The following is a 17,664-nucleotide window of genomic DNA, read 5'->3' as shown; positions in this document are numbered from 1 at the left end:
CACATATTCGAGCCTATGATTTTTTTCCTCCTCGCAATCAGTTTTCCAGATATTAATATTATTAAGTAAAAAAAGTAAGTAAACAATCAAAAAAATAAAAAATAAACTTAAACGTTTAAAAATAGTAACACATTTTAAAGTTTTACTTTTTATATTCTTTATTTAACTTGTTTAAAATTAAAAACAAAGGCTTATTTCCCCTATATTTACATTTATGTACACTACATTTAGTTAATAGAAGTAGCAATAGATACTGCTTGGTCACTTTCCTCGAGGCACTGTCACGTGTCCTCCTAATTAATATTCATGAGCTCAGCGTAGCGCTTTCGTAAATGCGCAGTGAGTCAACTGCGCAGAGAGCGGAAAAACACAAATATGATTCCTTGCGTTCATCAGGCTCAACGCTTATTTATGTCCTACTGCTGCGTCATTTAGTAAAACAAGTTACGTTTAATCAAGATCACATCAGAAGTGCGGAAGTTTGCTGTCGTGTTTATGCTTCTCTTAGTTTTCGGTGCTTAACTTTGTAGTGTGACAGTGATGTCCGATGGCAGTGAATCCCGGAGATGCTGATGAGCTGCCGTCTATGCTCTGGGGTCTGGACCCCGTCTTCTCAGCGTACTCGAGACTCTACATCACTGACATCCTACAGATGAAAGAGTCCACACAAGTACCTGGTAGCGTACAATCAAGCAGTTAACCCCTGGCCCCTTTGATTTTGTTGACTGGATTTGTCTTGAACTACACGAGACTAATTACTAACGCACTTTACTAAACTCTCTTCTAAACACATGTAGTCCCGCAACTTGTTGCTTTACAGAAACAGGAAAGTGTTCGCATTATTTGTCAGCTAGTTGTTTGTTTGTCAGGTGCTGTTTTTAAATAATAATACATAGATAAGAAGAATCTGTTCTTATTCTGTTGCCAGAAAGCTCCCATTTGACATGTGCATGTGATGTTTTGTAGGTGTTTATTTCTACAAGACTCACCCAATCTTCAAGGTGGATGTACTGGGGACGGTTGTTTACAAGCGAGAGAGAGAAGATTTCTACTGCTATGGGGGTCTGGAAAAACATGTTTTATTTATTATTGTTTTTATATTTCAACATTAAAGTGTAAACATTTTAGTGTTGCCTTATTGGAAAAAAAAGAATATGCATTTAGCAGAAGCTTTTATCTAAAGTGACTTAACGTGTTACCTGGGAATTGAACCTACAACCTTGTGCTGCTAACGTAATACTCTACCACTTGAGCCACAGGAACAATTATTAGGTCTATATTTTGTATTAAAAACAATAATAAAGTAAAATATATTCAAAGTATAGTTAAAATATAGTTAAAAATAACAATCCAAAAATCTGTTATCAAATAGATCACAACAAAAATGAGTGGTTGTCAGTGTTTAGTTGGAAATTTTCTTTGTTTCTCCATAAATTTTTGCACTTGACTAGTAATTTTGCTTTTGTTTGTGTGTTATCTCGCCCTGGGAACCAAGTGACCCAGGACTTTACCTGAAATGGGCGCTCGTTGCACCTGGACTTAATCTTTCTTTTCTATTCTCCTTCAACACACAGTGGATGATAGTACTGGTGTCATAAATTGTCTTGTTGGAAAGATGAGAAATCTAGCGATCAAGGAGGATCAACTAAATGTAAGTTATGAAAACTCTGACACAACATTAGTAACATTACGTAAATATTGAATCACCAAAATAAAATAAAATAAAGCTATAGACAATATATGTGATGGGACATTAACCCATTAAAAGTACTAATCCAGTGCTAATGTCAATACAGCCAGTGACCCTAGCGGATTCTCCAGAGGATTTAACATTGAAGATGAACTCAGACGTCTGAAGGAGGCTGAACAGAAGAGCACTGTGCTGGAGATCGGAGACCTGCTGAGGGTACGAGGAACCGTCAAAACCTCCAGGGATGCGAGGGAGATCAGCGCCACCTCCTTCTGTGAGTCAAATGTTCAAGAATTCACATTCTATTCTTAGTTTGTTTAATCAGTTAGATTAAGCCTGTTTGTATAACGGATGGAATCAGTTATAATTATTTTTTCTGTAATCATCACTCTGTGTTTAGATAAAGTAAATGACCCTGCGATGGCGGTGCAGATCTCACGTATGTTGGAAATGCCTCAGCTGTACAGAAAGTGCTATGATCAGCCGTCCCAGAAGCCAGAAGATGACCTGGGCGGCACAGAGTGAGTCAGACAGACTGAAAGATTGTGATATCTAATTTTCTAAATTTATTATTCTTTTTTTTAACCATGCATGTTCCCTCGGAATTGAACCCACAACCTTTCGTACTGCAAACACAATGCTCTACCACTGAGCCACAGGAACACTCACATTATCTCTTGAACTTATCTCAGCAGCATTCATTTTGCTTGTAAATGTTACCACAATTTGACTGAAGCTAACCTGTGGCAAATTCAATTGAATGGATATGATTTGGAAAGGCACACATGTCTTAACAAAATGCCTGAAAGCTGAGAATGCATATTAAGCAAAGACCAGACCCTGAGGTCAAAAACTGCCTGTAAAGCTCAGAGACAGGATTGCATCAAGCCACACATCTTAGGAAGAGTTCAGAAAAAATCTGCTGCATTGAAGGTTCACAGAGGCATGTAGCCTCCATTATCCATAATTGAAAAACCAGGGCTCTTCATGTATGCATGTGTGTGTATATATATATATATATATATATATATATATATATATATATGTATATATGTATATATATATATGTATATATGTATGTATATGTATATATGTATATGTATATAAATATAATTTTTTTTTCATATGCTTAAAAACTTACAAAAATGCTCTCTGTGCTTCTACATTTTATTTACAGAGCAGGTGGTTCCTCACGTTTCCACTATTTGCTGTCTCGGTCCGTTCTCACCCTTAAGGAGTTCTTCTTAGAGAAAGAGGTTGCCAGGTTTCGTCCATATGATGTTGAGTTCCTCTTACATCCGCTGATCCAGAGTCCTTCAGCAGAACAGGTACTGGGCCTGACCTTGACCTCCGTTATACTCAGATAGATAGATCGATAGATAGCCTTAGACTTTATTGTCCCTTTAGGGTAGATAGATATGCAGATTTAGCATACGCAAAAGATGAATGCATAAAGCTACCAAAGTAAACTGTCCTTGTTCAATGTCACTACGTTTGGCTGGACTATAACAAAATATAAGAGCCAGGAATAACTTATGGTGGGCACGGCAGGGAGGACGTGTTGTGCTGTTTGATGGCAGCAGGGAGTGATCGTCTGTAGCACTTTTATTAGATGCTGCTAGACTGGAAATTCAAGGACGGCAGCATATGGTGATGAGAAGTATACTAATGAGAAGCTTAACAATATCTTCCTTAGTAGTCAAATGAGAATGTGCATGAAATTAGCATTTTATTTAAGTGTTCTTTATTTGTTGGAAGATTTTGGGTAGTGGAATTGGTCGTTTTGAATAATGCATGACAGAAATGTGATTCATTGTTGAAGTGACTCATCCATCGTAAGGTTTTTTTTTTTTTGTCTAAAGGAGTCAGATCAGCCCGGGACGTCATTTGCCCACACAAATTCGAAACCTTCTGAAAGAGACTCTAAGCGTTCTCCAGGATGAGGGACAAATATTCCGGAAAATACGGGCACAGGATGAAGTCTACAATGTATGTGCAAGGGTTACACACACCTCTTAGCAATTACAAACAGTGTTAAAGTTACCTCAGGAGACTCTGAACAAAATTAAAGGGATAATGTCTAAGATTTGCTTCCTACACATGCTTTCTACACATCTCAGGACTGTACCACTGGGATTTTAAAATAATAATTAATGTGGTTTAATCACAACAGAAATGTTATATAACATATAATGTGTAAAATAGAATTATATTTTCATTAACTTGCTTGTTTTAGGTAACAGAGCAAGACAAAGATCTTCACACAGCGATTAAGGATGTTTTACGAGAGGATACCAAAAGGGAAAAATGTGAGTGTTTTTTTTTTTTGCGTGCTAGTTGCAGATCACGTTATTAATATTATTAAACTTTAATAATATTTGTTTTTACACTAGACTGCATTCTCAGGTCAGATTATTTTGCATAATAAACTATATATCTGATGTTGTTTTCATTTCAAATACTGTAATAGTTTCCATTTGAAGCAGAATTCATTTTTGTACATTTATTGCATTTTATTTCATTATTAATATAATGAGTGACAACATTATTACAAATCATACCCATACATGAGTAGAGGACCTTCCTCATATGCATTTTTTCCTTCTTCTTTTTGGCAGATGCTGAGAAAGGATGCCATGTCCTGCATATTTTGTCCAGCTTGAGGCAGCGCTACAGCCAAAATCTGAGTCGAGAGGTGCTGGAGGTTGCCCTGACATTTTTAGAATGCAATAGTGACATAATAAGCACAAAAGAATCACACTACACTGTTTTGTAGCATTTTTTTTTTTTTTTACATAAAATATAATCAAATTGTTAAAAACAATCATGAAGACCTGTTTTATTTAAACCATTAAAGTCAATTTCATACATAATTTATTGTTTTTATTTAATTATTTACTATTTTCCCCATATGGTTCATCAAAAGAAGAGCATACAGACATCAGTATTTACGTAAGCATTATTCTTGATGCCAGATTATCTTTTTAAGAGATTAAACCAATAATTGAGTATTTTGTACTGTTTAACCCAAATGTAATATCCCTGTTAAAAAGATTTTATATAATAAGAGCTTGATGCAACCAGCTCCCTTTCACTTTTATTATACGGTGAAGAGTGTCCTGGGCCCATATTTTTAAAGCTTCTAAGAATCCTCTCAGAAAGCTCCTAATTTATCTTAAAATATTTCTATGTAGGAGTCTTAATTTAAGAGAGATTCACAATCTGAGAGCAACTCTGAGCGTGGAAAAGACAAAAACATTTCTTAATGAGGAGGCGGGGCTGACCCCGCTGCTGGGTATGACACAGCATTTTAAAGACTGTGATTGGTTGGTTGTCCAAGAAGGCAATAAAAGAGCGCTTTTAAGTGTAGGCTCTGTTATAAGCCTTCACTTTGAAATTATAAGCATAATTCTTTATGTTTAACCACACTTAATGTATGTGATAGGAAATGAAAAGTGATACAATAAGGTAATTGTGTGATCACTTTGCTTATAGAAGGTTGTGTGCTGCATTTTTTCCAATTAATGTAATTAATTTCTGGTGCTTTGGCATTTCTGCGCTGTGTCGGAGATGTTAGCATCAGTCTCTAATAAGTTGAGTCACAAACATGATCCAATCCGTGATACAATACTGAACATATTTCTTTCCCCTCTTGGTGTTTTGTCAAATTTCTCCTCTGCTAAAGAAACTATAACGCATCTTAAAAGTGCTCATCTGTACTCCTAACAGTTTTGTACCTTAAGACCTTAATGCTCAGAAAGCTTAAAGCTATCTAAATTACTTTTTTTCTTTACTGTGAACTTTTCTTTAATTTTAAGAGGAAACACCCACACTTCTAAGAATTTTCTCAGAATTTTGTTACTATGAGCAGCTCAAGATTTTTCATGCATACAAGCCCTGGGTTTTTATAGTGGGTGAGGTAAATGGGGTCGTTTTGAAACTGTAGTTACACTCAACGGCCTAAAGGGGTCACTGTGAGCTGTGAGACACGTCACTGTCCATGAGCACATCTGAATCTGTGCGCGTTCAGGTTTCTGTATGCTCAGTGGAAATATGAGTAACAGGAATCACGTCTCATACTGTCTGTGATTTTTTTTTAGATTATGGAATAGATGCGCAGCTGGCTTTTATGAAATTTGTTTGCATGCATATATAGACTATTCAGATTTAGCATTTATATGAATGGATCGTTTAAAAAAAATATCAAATGCATATCTGGTGTGTGACATGGTTTTATTAGAAACAAGTTCGGCTACTGTATTCTTTTCTCACACAGTTTGCCTTTAAACAAGCCTAATCAAACAAACAATGCCTGGTCTGTAAAATCCAGCCATTGTCCTTTTTTTTTTTTTTTTTTTTTTTTTTTACACGAAGGAGGACAGTGCTATCAACACAACACTCATCTCGTATTATTATTATTATTTGTTTTTTTTTTCTCCCTGTAGAGGCTCTTAAACTGCAACAGAGCCCTGGTCAAGAAGCCCAGCCCCATTGCCCAAATATCCCAGTGTGTGTGCGCGCGCTTCCTGCGAATGCCTTGATGAATATGACGTGCGCCGCTCACGTTTGAGGAGAACCCCCAGACTTCAGCTTCACTACTGTAGTCCACACAAAGGACGCGCTCGTGCCTTTATGACGCGTCGATCCGGATTCCAGAATGACACTGTAGAACGCGTCTCGATTCGAATTCAGTTGGGACGCGGCGGTTCGCGAATCCTCTCTGCGTTCTAAGAGCAATGGATGCGGGAATGTGCGTTTCCTGCAGGCGGATATAAGTTTTGCATGATTTATTACTCGGTCTTCATTTCTACATTACGTCAGGGGGGAATAAACGGACTGATTAAACGGAAGCACGGGCCGGGGGCAACAATCGTTTGCAGTCACTGAGAAGAGGAACATCGATATCATTCGTGCAAACGTCTTCGTGACTGTCCATTTAATTCTATAGCTGTCTGATTACTAGCCGTGCTCCCGAAGCCTCTGTTTTCACAATGCAGTTTAGGACAGTTTTGGATGTAAAAGTGGTGGATGTGGAGAAGAGGAGGAATCCATCCAAACATTACGTGAGTTGGCTACCTATTCACCTTGCGTCCTTCTCGAACCTGATCTTGAGATACAGAAAGACGCATCTGGATCACGATAAAGAGCATTTCTGCAACGTTATGACCAAATACTTATTGAGCTGGTCCTGCGTTTTCCTTTAAGAGTCAGGTTTTTTTTATCATTAGCCGAGATGAGCCAGAGAGTTTGATTTTTAATGGAAAATAATACACATACTAACCACAGACGTTCGTTTAAGATTTAAAACGACAACAAATAAATTAATAAAGTACCGAAAATAATGAACGTACCTCAGATTAAACACCCGCATACGTACTCGGTTATATTCATTTGGCAAATTAGTTAGTAGATTTAGATTTCTATGTAAGATTCTGCTGGTAATGTCAATAACATAATCACAATTTGTGAAAACGCTTGATTGTTTCTATGAACATGGAAAGATTATCCACAACTATGTTTTGAAGAATATTTGTGCATCTAATGATCAGTGGCGTGCGTGTTTTGTCGTCAAAAGTTATTCAACTCTCTGTCACGCCCCCTTTTCGAGCAATTTAGGCCACATCTTCAGTGACAGATTCTGGGTTCAGTGGCCCGAACAAGTGCCCATTTATGGCTGGAGTAGAATCTTATGTATTTCCTGCAAAAGATGGACTCTGCGGCTTGTTTTAAATATTTATGATGATACCACTTCTCGATAACACATGCCTAGTTCAAAGACTAAAGACTAGTTCAACATAGAGTGAATTTGGGCAATGTTTGACATAATAAAATCTGTCCCATTTTCAACCTGTACACAAAAGTCCAGTGCTTTTTTCTTATTGAATACAGCCTTTTCATTACTAATTTCATCATTAATATAACAAGTGCAAATGTATTTTTAAAAGCTGAATGAGTTTAAGATTTATTTGTGTTTTGCATATCCCTCCCTTGTGTAACTCCATAAATCTGCATGAAACCCGATGATCACTCATGATTTGAGAATGATCATCCAAAGAGTGTCTTGCACTTCAGTGGAAGCAAATACATCTGACCTACTGTACAAAGAGTTCAGATGTTACCAGTTGATTAGTGGCCTAGTACAAAATCTTGGACCTCAATATTTATTCATTTTTCATATTCATCATAATCAAGCATTGTTTATTTCCAGGTATAAATTAAGACTTAAGTGCATTAGAAACATGTGAAGTTCATTCCAGCTTGAGTGCATGTTCAACTTTTCTCAATTTTTCTTTTTTATTAAAGTTTTTAGCCAATCCAACATCATTCTGAAATGATGGTACATTTCAACAGCCTTGACATTCATCAGTAGTTGTGGCTTTATGTTTTGAAGAGCTTGTTTAACATGGGCCCATTTCTCAATCCCCTAACCACGAGAGCTGCAGAGCTGTTCTCAGATCAGCATTAGTACAGCATCCTCCCCCATAACTTGCACTAGGAGTCATTTTCTTTGCCACAGATTCACTGCATTCTCTCCGAGAGCGCGATTCTTCAGAAGATGCATGGCCTTGTATCCCACAGGCTTCCACATACTCTGGAAAAAGAGCAAAAGAGAAAAGCAGTTGTTCAGTCTCATTAGTACATAGTTTATCAAACAGCCGTCTATGCTTTCCTTTTGAGAGAGAGAGAAAAGGAGGAGGTGAAATGTGAACCCACATGCCCTTGTTTTGATCCCCAGGAACGGTCTGACTTCCTCTCTTTGAATGAAAGCTTGACTGTATTTACAGAAAGGGCAGAAAACTCCTTTATACTCTAGACAAGGTTCTTACTGGCTTTTACTCTGATCTGGGACAAGTTTAACGTGCATCGGTAGGATGATAAAGAGTGTATTCACAACCGCTTCGGAAAAGGAGTGCAGGTTTGTCATCATTAGTCAGCTGAGAATTTGAAGTAGGACTGAGTAAAAATAGGGGATCATACAATGGAAAAATGTCATGCTTCCAGACAGGAAGTGAGCACTGAAACCCTCCTCCGAAGGTGGACAGAATTGCTTCTATTATGTCTTTGTGGGAATCGTGTGTGTGTGACATGTTTTCTCACACACTCACTTCATTAGCGAGCACTGGTTCCCAACAGAGCCCCACATGTCCGAAATGTGTTTGTGTGTGTGTTTGTGTGTGAACCTTCCACAAAGCTGCCTTGAGGCTCTCCCTAGACAATCTGCTGTCTTGTCAGCTTTTGTATATGACACATTTCCTTGGCTGTTTCCATCTGTTAAATCCTTGTCATAGGCCACGGCAAGACGTTCATGCCACAACATGCCATGAATCAGGATTGTTTGCCCTGTTTAATGGCTATTTATTTCTAACACTTTAGTTCAACCTGAAATGAAAGTTCTCTCATCGTTTACTCATCCTCCTGCTGTTCCAGGTGTTTTAGATTTTCTTGTTTTCAGTGGAGCACTGAAGGAGATGGTTTGAAGAATGCTCGTGCTGCTGTTTTTCATATAACAGAAGCATATGATGATCAAGCTGATTTAAAAGTCGCCTACCATAAAAGTTTTGCATAAAACTTGTGTGCATTATTCCAATTAGCCATATTATACTACTGTACGCTTGGGTTCACAAACAGACTTTAAGATTCTAGGTTTAAATAATATTGATTGTTTAATAGAAGTAAAGCTCAATCAACAACATTTGTTGCAGAATGTGGATTGCTACAACAATGAAAATTTGATTCGCCCCTTTGTTTTACATAAAAAAGAAAACTAAAGTAAGGTAACCTACAATGGAATTAAATTGGGCACATTTTCTATTGCTTGGGTATTATTTGAGCTGTCAAGCTGTGTTCTCCATTTTTGTGATTGTTTTAAGGTCGCAGGTGTTATTTTGTCAAACAGTAAAGTTGCGTGCACTCTATTCTTCAAAAGGTGGGAGTTTTTGTTGAATGAATGAATTTTTGAATGAAGTCTCGTGCTCACCAAGACTGAATTCATTCGATCAAAATACAGGAAAACTTAAATATTGTGATATATTATTATAATTTAAAATTTATGTTTTTAAACTTTGTGTTAAAGTGTAATTTATTCCTATGATTGCAAAATGATCAGCATCATTACTCTAGTCTTCAGTGTCACATGATCCTTCAGAAATCATTCTGATTTGCTGCTCAAGAAACAGTTATTATTATCATTGTTGGAAACCGTTGTTCTTAATAATGTTTTTGTGGGAAACTGTGATGCTTTTCAACAGAATAAATATTTTGTAACAATTTAAAAGTCTTTTACTTTGTTATTAATTTAATGCATCTTCGATTTTTTTTTTTGAACAGCAGTTTACACAGAATAAGGAAACCTTATGTTTTTCATACAGCAGCCATGTTAACATGCATGTTATTTGCATTTTGTGGCCAAACCTTTGAAACAGTGATCTGCTGTAAGTGTCTCTTTTAATTTTTGGGCAGACTGTCCCTTTAAACTATCCCCCTCCCTCCTTATCCCACACACATCCTATACCAGCACTCGCATACGTTCATGTACTGATATATGACTCCCGCTGCATCCTGCCTGTTTTCAATTTCCGTGTTTTCATTTCCCCTCCTCCTCGCTTGTTCCTTGTCCAACATGACATCTTGGAGCACTAAAGCTCATTGCTCCTTTCTGAAAAGTTACTCTCTGCCCGCCGCCAGTTGCAGAGCAAACGCTATTGCTTTCAATGCAGCTTGATTACATCATAGAGAACAAATGATGCCCGAGCTGCCGGTGACAATATGTGTGGGCAGGAAGAGAAGCTCTGCCACAGTACAGCAGCCTTCATAGGAAATGGCTTTCTCTCTCATAGTAACTAATGATGTCGTCACCCATAAAGAAAAATTATCCCACCAAGCGGTTTCCTGGGATGCTTTATCAGAATTGTATCATAGTTTCAATGCATTCTAAATGTTTCTATGTTGCTCGAATGATGTGAACTAATGACTTGTTTTGTTTAGCTTTTTATTGCCTTGGACACTGGGCCTGGCTTTCTCAAAGGGCTCTATGATGAAAGATGGGATTGTTGAGGAGGTTTGAAAGGCCACGTAGGTGAAATGGAGCTGAAAAATAGCAGTACAGTGTTCACTCGCTGACAGTTTTGTCTGCACACCACCAGTTACAACATTCAGACGCATAAGATCTGGCGGAGGCAGCGTTTCTGACTTCTAATAATCAGAATTCGTCGGATGATATTTGACAGTTTGCAGATTATCAGTTTGTTACAGTTCCTAAAACTAGCACCGCGTCCTTGTCAGTGGATAACAAATGTCATCCGCTTTCACATATTTTTGAGGTTCAGATGAAGTGGCTTGTACCAGGTTGCTCTGTAGGCCAAAGGGTTTGACGCCTAAAGTTGATGTGTACGCTGAGTTGACACTTTTTTAATCTGCAGTTCTTCAGGATACAATGCGCACTCGAGTTCCACTTCCTGTACCGCATCCCTTGTGGAAGCAGGAATGTGCGTGTGTGCATTTGCATGTAGGTATCAGGGTGAAGAGGCACCGGCAAAGTGGAAATGACCAGAACAAAATGCAAAGGAAGTAGAGAGAATGGGTGTCAAATGGGTTTGTTCGTGGTCGATCATAATGCTCAGTGAGGAGGATCAGAAAGCTCTCTGCCTTGATCTACATATTGTTTAATTAATGATTTATAGGTTTATCACTTCCTGTGGGAAATTTCCTTTCCAGAATCCCATTACCAGTGGACCCGCCTGCAGTTACACAGCTTAAACTGTGCAGTAAATGCTCACCCCTTGAGACCTGGACTTGGAGCTATTGCCAAATTTGCTGTGATAGGAACACATTTACTGTACTTAGCCTTTGAGTTTGTGGGTCTTAGTTTCGGTCAGTGTGTTGAAATTTGTAGTTTGCAGAGGGACAAAATTATGTGGAAATAGAAAAATTAGGGCTGTCCATTTATTTCCAATTAATTGTGTACAGTTTTTTTAATTTAATTTTTTATTTTTTTTTGTTTAAGGAGTACACAAATAACATGAAACATAATTTCCAAACCATTTTTATTTCTATTAGATTTAACTATTATTATTTTATTATTTTTTATTTTTTTGTAAATGAACAATATTTTTAAATTATTTTATTTTATTTTATTAATTAATTTGTATTTAGAATTTTTTTTAATTTAGAATTGGAAATGTATTTAAATAATTAATGTTTTTATTTTTTATTTATTAATTGTTTTACAGTGTGCACCTATATTTCACAATAATGCCAGAAAGATGTTTAAGAAAGTAAATGTTGTACATTTTTATGAATTTTAAATTGTAATTAATTTGTATTTAAATTATTTTAAAATATTTTATAATTTTAAATTTATCTAAATAATAATAATATTTTTTTACAGTGTGCACCAGTAATATTTCACAATAATGACAATAAGATGTTTTTAGAAAGTAAATGGTGGAAAATTGTATGAATTTTTATTTATTTTGTTACTATCCATCCCTCTTATCAGTTGTGGACCCCAGCATAGGTGAAGTTATGTATATTCGCCTTGGCCTTAGTTTGCTTGGTCCATTAAAAATGAAACCGTACGTGATATAAAATCCTAACTTCAACTAATGTCTAGACAAGATCTTAAACTAGTTGCTCAGCATAGACATGTTGCTGTTTTCACATCACAGATCTGAACTATTTAACCAGCTGAATAAAATGCCATTTTGTGGCTATGAATGCACCATGGTTGGAAATATGGTAGATGGATAGACTTTTATGTGTCTCTTGAAATAGTATCTTTAGGCGGGGTTGAGTTATTTAAGTGGTGAGGCCTGTACTTTAAGCCCCACCAAGACTTCAAGCTTAAAACCTCCTCATCCTTTTTCCTTATGACAAATCTGAAGACAAGACGGCTGCTTTTCAGTAAGTTTCTCTGGCTCTACTTTTCATGTCTACCTTTTATTCTGAAATGTGTGCTTCAGCTGGACATGCTGAAGTCTGTTCTGCTGATGGTAATTGAATGCATGATTATAAGGAAAGCTTTGGTTTTTGATGAAATGCAGAGTTTTGTTCTTTGGTCTTCCAGGACACTTCCTGCTCGTATGATCAGATTGTTTGTGCTGACTTTGGTTTATTTATGAGCAGTATAAAATGTGTGTGGCCAAATCTTTGAAAGTTTAGTTGAAGTTTTTAATCAGCGGGTGATGTGCTTTGTTTGCTGCCACACTTTGAAGATTATTGTTGATTCTGCAGGTATCGAATTGCTTGAAGAAGGCTTTTGTGTGGCATCTCTGCATCTCATTGGAGACAGAATGAGGGTTTTCTTCTTGGAAATGACAAGATGGAGTGTAGACTGAATGGTTGAATGTGCTCTATTGCTTATATATGCATATTCCGTGTCTCTGTGACGTTCCGAAATCCAGCTGCTTTTGTCTTAATCTTGTTCCCTGACTCCGTCTTGGGATAATTATTTGGTAGAGGGAGGTCTCCATTGTGTTACGTCTGTTCTTTTATGTCTAAAGATTTTGAAGAACACTTGAAATCAGGACTCTTTGTTGTGTTCTTTTCAACAACATCAATGGATATAATCAATCCGATGCCAGAGAACAGATGTTATATTCACTTGTTTTTACCAAAGGGAACATTTTATTGCTCAGAGTTTGACCTTGCTTAGATCAAAAGTCTTCATGGAACTCTCATTATTTAAATATCTCTTTCCATATTTGTTTTCTAAAAATGCTTCAGAGAAATATGGATTGCATGGCTTGGTTTAGTTTTGAGTGAATTTGGAGAGAAATGTTTGAGTTTTTATTTTTGAGCATTTTGAAACCACTGATTTTTGAGCAGAATTTGAGACACTGTCTAGATCCTGTGTCTAGAAACGGCCCTGGGATTACATATTAATCTAATATTTGTCTTGACCAAACAATTGAGTAGCAAAAATTATTATTATTTTTATTCAGAAATAGGGCTGTCAAACAATTAATCATGATTAATCACATCCAAAATATATATAAATATTTTAGATATAAATATATAGTTTTTTTCTGTAAACGTAACTGTTCATTGTTAGTTCGTATTATAGTAAATAATGTGGTTAACTAATGTTAACAAACGGTTAAAGTGAAATTGATTAGTTGAATGTTTTAAGAAGAATTTTACTGATGATCATTGATAATGATAATTATTATTAATTTATTATTATTTATAAATATTATCAGTTAATTTTATTGAGGTTGTATTTAATATTTAATAATAAAAAATGGTAAAATAATTACAATAATAATGGTTTAATAATTAAAAAAAAATAGTATAATGGTTGTTGAATTAATTAATGGGCTGAACAAAACCACTGCATGTAACAGTAAAAATAAGCAAATGTGTGATTACATATTCTTGGAGTTGTTTTTACTCTTGGGTGTGAGCGTGGATCAACTGGTGTCTGTAGTTACAGTGTAGAAATTTAGACCAGCTTTTGACATTTTCTGAGGAAGTTGCTCGTTTAAAAACCCACTGCACAGTCCTATGTTGTGGGTGGTTGCTAGGGTGTTACTACACAGTTACTAGGGTGTTAAATTAAAGAGATAGTTTGCTAAAAAAAAATCACCCTCTACCAAGTCTACCAAGTTTCTTTCTACTGCTGAACATAGTATCTTCCCCATGCCATTAAAGTCAATGGCTACCATCTATTGTTTGGTTACCAGCTTTCTTCAAAAAATATTTTTACGTTCAACAGCTGAAAGAAATGAATACAGGTTTAGAACAACATGAGGGTGAGAATTTCATTTAGGGTGAACTGTTCTTTTAAACAGCTGGTCAAAAACTTAAATTGAATGACCAGGTGAGTTGGACAGAGACTAGAATAGAAGTCTGGATCATGGTTTAATATAGAGGCTTTACTTGTGGTGGATGTCCTGTTGGCTTACTCTATTCTGTTTCAGAGCTATTTTTGCTCTCTTGGACAGTGATATTTTTGGGCGTGGGCTTTCAGCAATCCTGTTTCCATTGTGGTTGCCATGAAGATGGTCTCAGACACACACACACACACACACACACACACACACACACACACACACACACAAGATGATTGAGGCTGTTCTCTGTGGTGAAATTACATATTACAGTTGGGCAGAGAAGGGCAGAATCAGCAACCATACATGCCAGTCCGGTCAGGGGTCTTTAAATAACTCCTGTAGGAGTTACTCACACACACACGGAGTATCTTTTTACCACATGCTTTCAAAGAAAGCCTCTCATGCACTCTATCTCACACATTCGCATGCTTTTCTAGGCACGTGGTGTGTGATAAGCGTGTATGTGTTTGGTTAGCTGCACACACACTGTGGGAAGCAGCATGAAGCCATTTAGTCAAGGCCCTTTCCCAGCATTCTTCTAACAGAGGAGGCACTTTAACCTGGCACAATGCAAATACTCACAAGCATGTAAGCCGTCTGTCTCACAGCACAAATCAGAGCGTCCTCTATCTGTCTCTCACTCTCTCTGCAGCTCCGCCACAAACATCTGCCTGTTTCATATGATAGCAGTCATATTTCATTACCCACAGAAAAGCTGATGCCGCTTGCCCGCTTCCCACTTTATGGTCCATGACATAATCTTTGATACATGACAGACTATGGAGATGAGGTAAATCAAACGATTTGCTTGTCTAATAATCCAGCCCAGACTCCGTTGTGCTAAACATTGTGTGAGAAAAAAGTTTGGGTTCACTAATGCTAGTTTGAAGGTTTCAGTGTTTCAGAACTGGAAAACATTTCTTATCTTTTAAAACAATCTCTTCCTTTTTAACCACAGGCACCACAGTTACTGCAAGAACTGTTACTGTAAAATTTTAACTGATGAAATTGTCAATGATGCTTGTCTGTGCAAAACTTGGCGCCACGATGTTGAGGCTGTTAGCGTTCTGCTATGTGTTTGCAGGCTGAATGCTAGTGCTCTGGACATGTGAAAGTTGTCTGTGTATTTTTATTTCACATTCTGTATCTTGTGTTTATATTGAGTTCTAGAATTATCAATGCCTTAACAAAATTTAATAAAACGTTCAGATGTTTTGCCACAGTGTTAGAGGTGTTAGTGTGTTCCTGTGTAGATGGGTCTCTTAAAAAATTAACCATGGCTTAATCATAGTAAAAGTGTAGGAATCATGGTTTTTCAGCATATTGCATATCAACTGTGGTTAATTTGTGGTTACCATGGTCTAGGTGCAAAATCTGATGCCACAATGCAATGTTTTTTTTTTTCTTTTCTAGGTGCAAAATGTTGCATCACAATGTTGCTATGTGGTTGGTAAGCGTTCTGAGTGATTGTTAGAGAATTAATTTATGGCCTTTCTAGTCAATGAAATGGCTCTGCCATTTTTTAAATGTCAGTGACTGTTTTCAAAACTTCCCATTTTTTACCGTTATATAGCAGATTATTTGTGGAGACGGTCATTTGTTATGGTATCTGAAACCATAGTGGACATTATTAAGTGCACTCATTCAGTCCCACAATGCACCTCAATAACAAGTGTGCAACCGAACGGCAAGACACTAGAGAACACCAATGCACTGTGAGTGTTGAATGAATTCCTGTGTCTTGATGCCATCCACAGCACTTTTGGTGCACTTATTGTCCGAATTCACTCACTCATTTTCATGCACTCTTTTAAAGGTCTGTATTAGTGGAGTAATGTAGGAAATAGTTAATAAGAGTATATGGGGTGATTTCAGATACAGCACATTTTTGTTGCCCATTTTATCGTTTGCCAGAAATGTAATTGTTTAGATGATAGCACACCTCTTCTGAACAAGCTACATTATTTCAGGTCTCATTCATGTTTTGTATGACAAACATGATGAGTTAACTAAGTGCAGAATTTAAATAGTAAGGTTTTTGTGTGTGTGTGTGTGTGTGTGTTTGAAAAAAGTGAGCAGCAGAGATGCTTGCCTTCACTAACAAATAGGGTAACTTGTATTTTGGTGGGTGCTATGGTAATCAGACATGCAAAAATGTGGCAATGTTTATTGATGTATGAACTTTTTCACATCTATCATCTAACAAACCATTTTTACACATACACATTACACATACTATTGTGCTTCATAACGCTTGTTGGGGATTACAGGAGATCACTAAAGATCACAGCAAATCTCCAAAGCTGTTAGATCCCATGTGTCACAAATACAGCTTCCAGATGCTTCTCTTTCCAGGATCAGCTCAAACATGCTGCTCACACCGGAGAAGACCTTGAACAGGTTTGACGTGACTGAGTTTACACCCTGGAGAGACGCTGTCAACACACTGTCCTGCAGCCCACAGTTGGTGGGGCAATTTATTTGAAGGATTGATGCTAGAGAGCTGTGGTCAAGAATATCATGCAGAAATGAGCCAGTAATAGACTTATATACTTAGAAGATGCGAGGAAATGTGCTGAATGTAAATCAAATGTCTTGCAGTTAAAAAGTAAAAAGACTGTACTTTGTCAGGTAGTCAGTCTGTTTATCCCAGTTATGGATTGTTTTGAGTGGCACTGGAAACTGAGGTGGTATGGAAGCCCAGCTTTCTTTGACAGTGGCCTTCAACTCATCTGCATTGTTTGGTTTATTGTTTCTCCTTTTCCTCTTGACAATATCCCATAGATTATCTTTTTAGGGTTCAGTTCTGGTGAGTTTGCTGGACAGTCAAGCACACCAACACCATGGTCATTTAACCAACTTTTGGATCTTTTGGCAGTGTGGGCAGGTGCCAAATCCTGCTGGAAAATGAAATCAGCATCTTCAAAAAGCTGGTCAGCAGAAGGAAGCATGAAGTGCTCCAAAATGTATTGATAAACAGGTGCAGTGACAATGGACCAACTCCAGCAGATGACATTGCACCCCAAATCATCACAGACTGTGGAAATTTAACACTGGACTTCAAGCAACTTGGTCTATGAGCTTCTCCACCCTTCCTCCAGACTCTAGGACCATGGTTTCCAAATGAAATATAAAACTTGC

At 37.1% G+C, this 17,664-nt stretch overlaps 2 protein-coding genes across 2 annotated transcripts in view; both read left to right on the top strand.

Moving 5' to 3' along the window:
• Window positions 1–432: 432 nt before the first annotated feature.
• LOC113098162 (CST complex subunit STN1-like) lies at window positions 433–4,496 on the top strand. Its single transcript, XM_026263114.1, is given in 11 exon segments — window positions 433–677; window positions 967–1,062; window positions 1,575–1,601; window positions 1,604–1,655; window positions 1,801–1,964; window positions 2,091–2,211; window positions 2,868–3,018; window positions 3,553–3,582; window positions 3,584–3,679; window positions 3,927–3,999; window positions 4,309–4,496. Coding segments are annotated over 11 exon segments (1,098 nt in total). The 5' UTR covers window positions 433–547; the 3' UTR covers window positions 4,467–4,496.
• A 2,047-nt stretch (window positions 4,497–6,543) lies between these two features.
• Window positions 6,544–17,664, top strand: part of LOC113098159 (SH3 and PX domain-containing protein 2A-like) — an 82,496-nt gene continuing 71,375 nt past the window's right edge. Inside the window, exon 1 of the mRNA XM_026263112.1 lies at window positions 6,544–6,753. Coding sequence (XP_026118897.1) covers window positions 6,682–6,753 — 72 coding nt within the window. The 5' untranslated portion in view covers window positions 6,544–6,681. The remainder of the gene's footprint in view (window positions 6,754–17,664) is intronic.

Source organism: Carassius auratus, unplaced genomic scaffold, assembly GCF_003368295.1.
Source record: "Carassius auratus strain Wakin unplaced genomic scaffold, ASM336829v1 scaf_tig00216435, whole genome shotgun sequence".
Taxonomy (NCBI): domain Eukaryota; kingdom Metazoa; phylum Chordata; class Actinopteri; order Cypriniformes; family Cyprinidae; genus Carassius; species Carassius auratus.
Note: the sequence above shows the minus strand (reverse complement) of the source record. Positions and strands in the feature narration are given on the sequence as shown.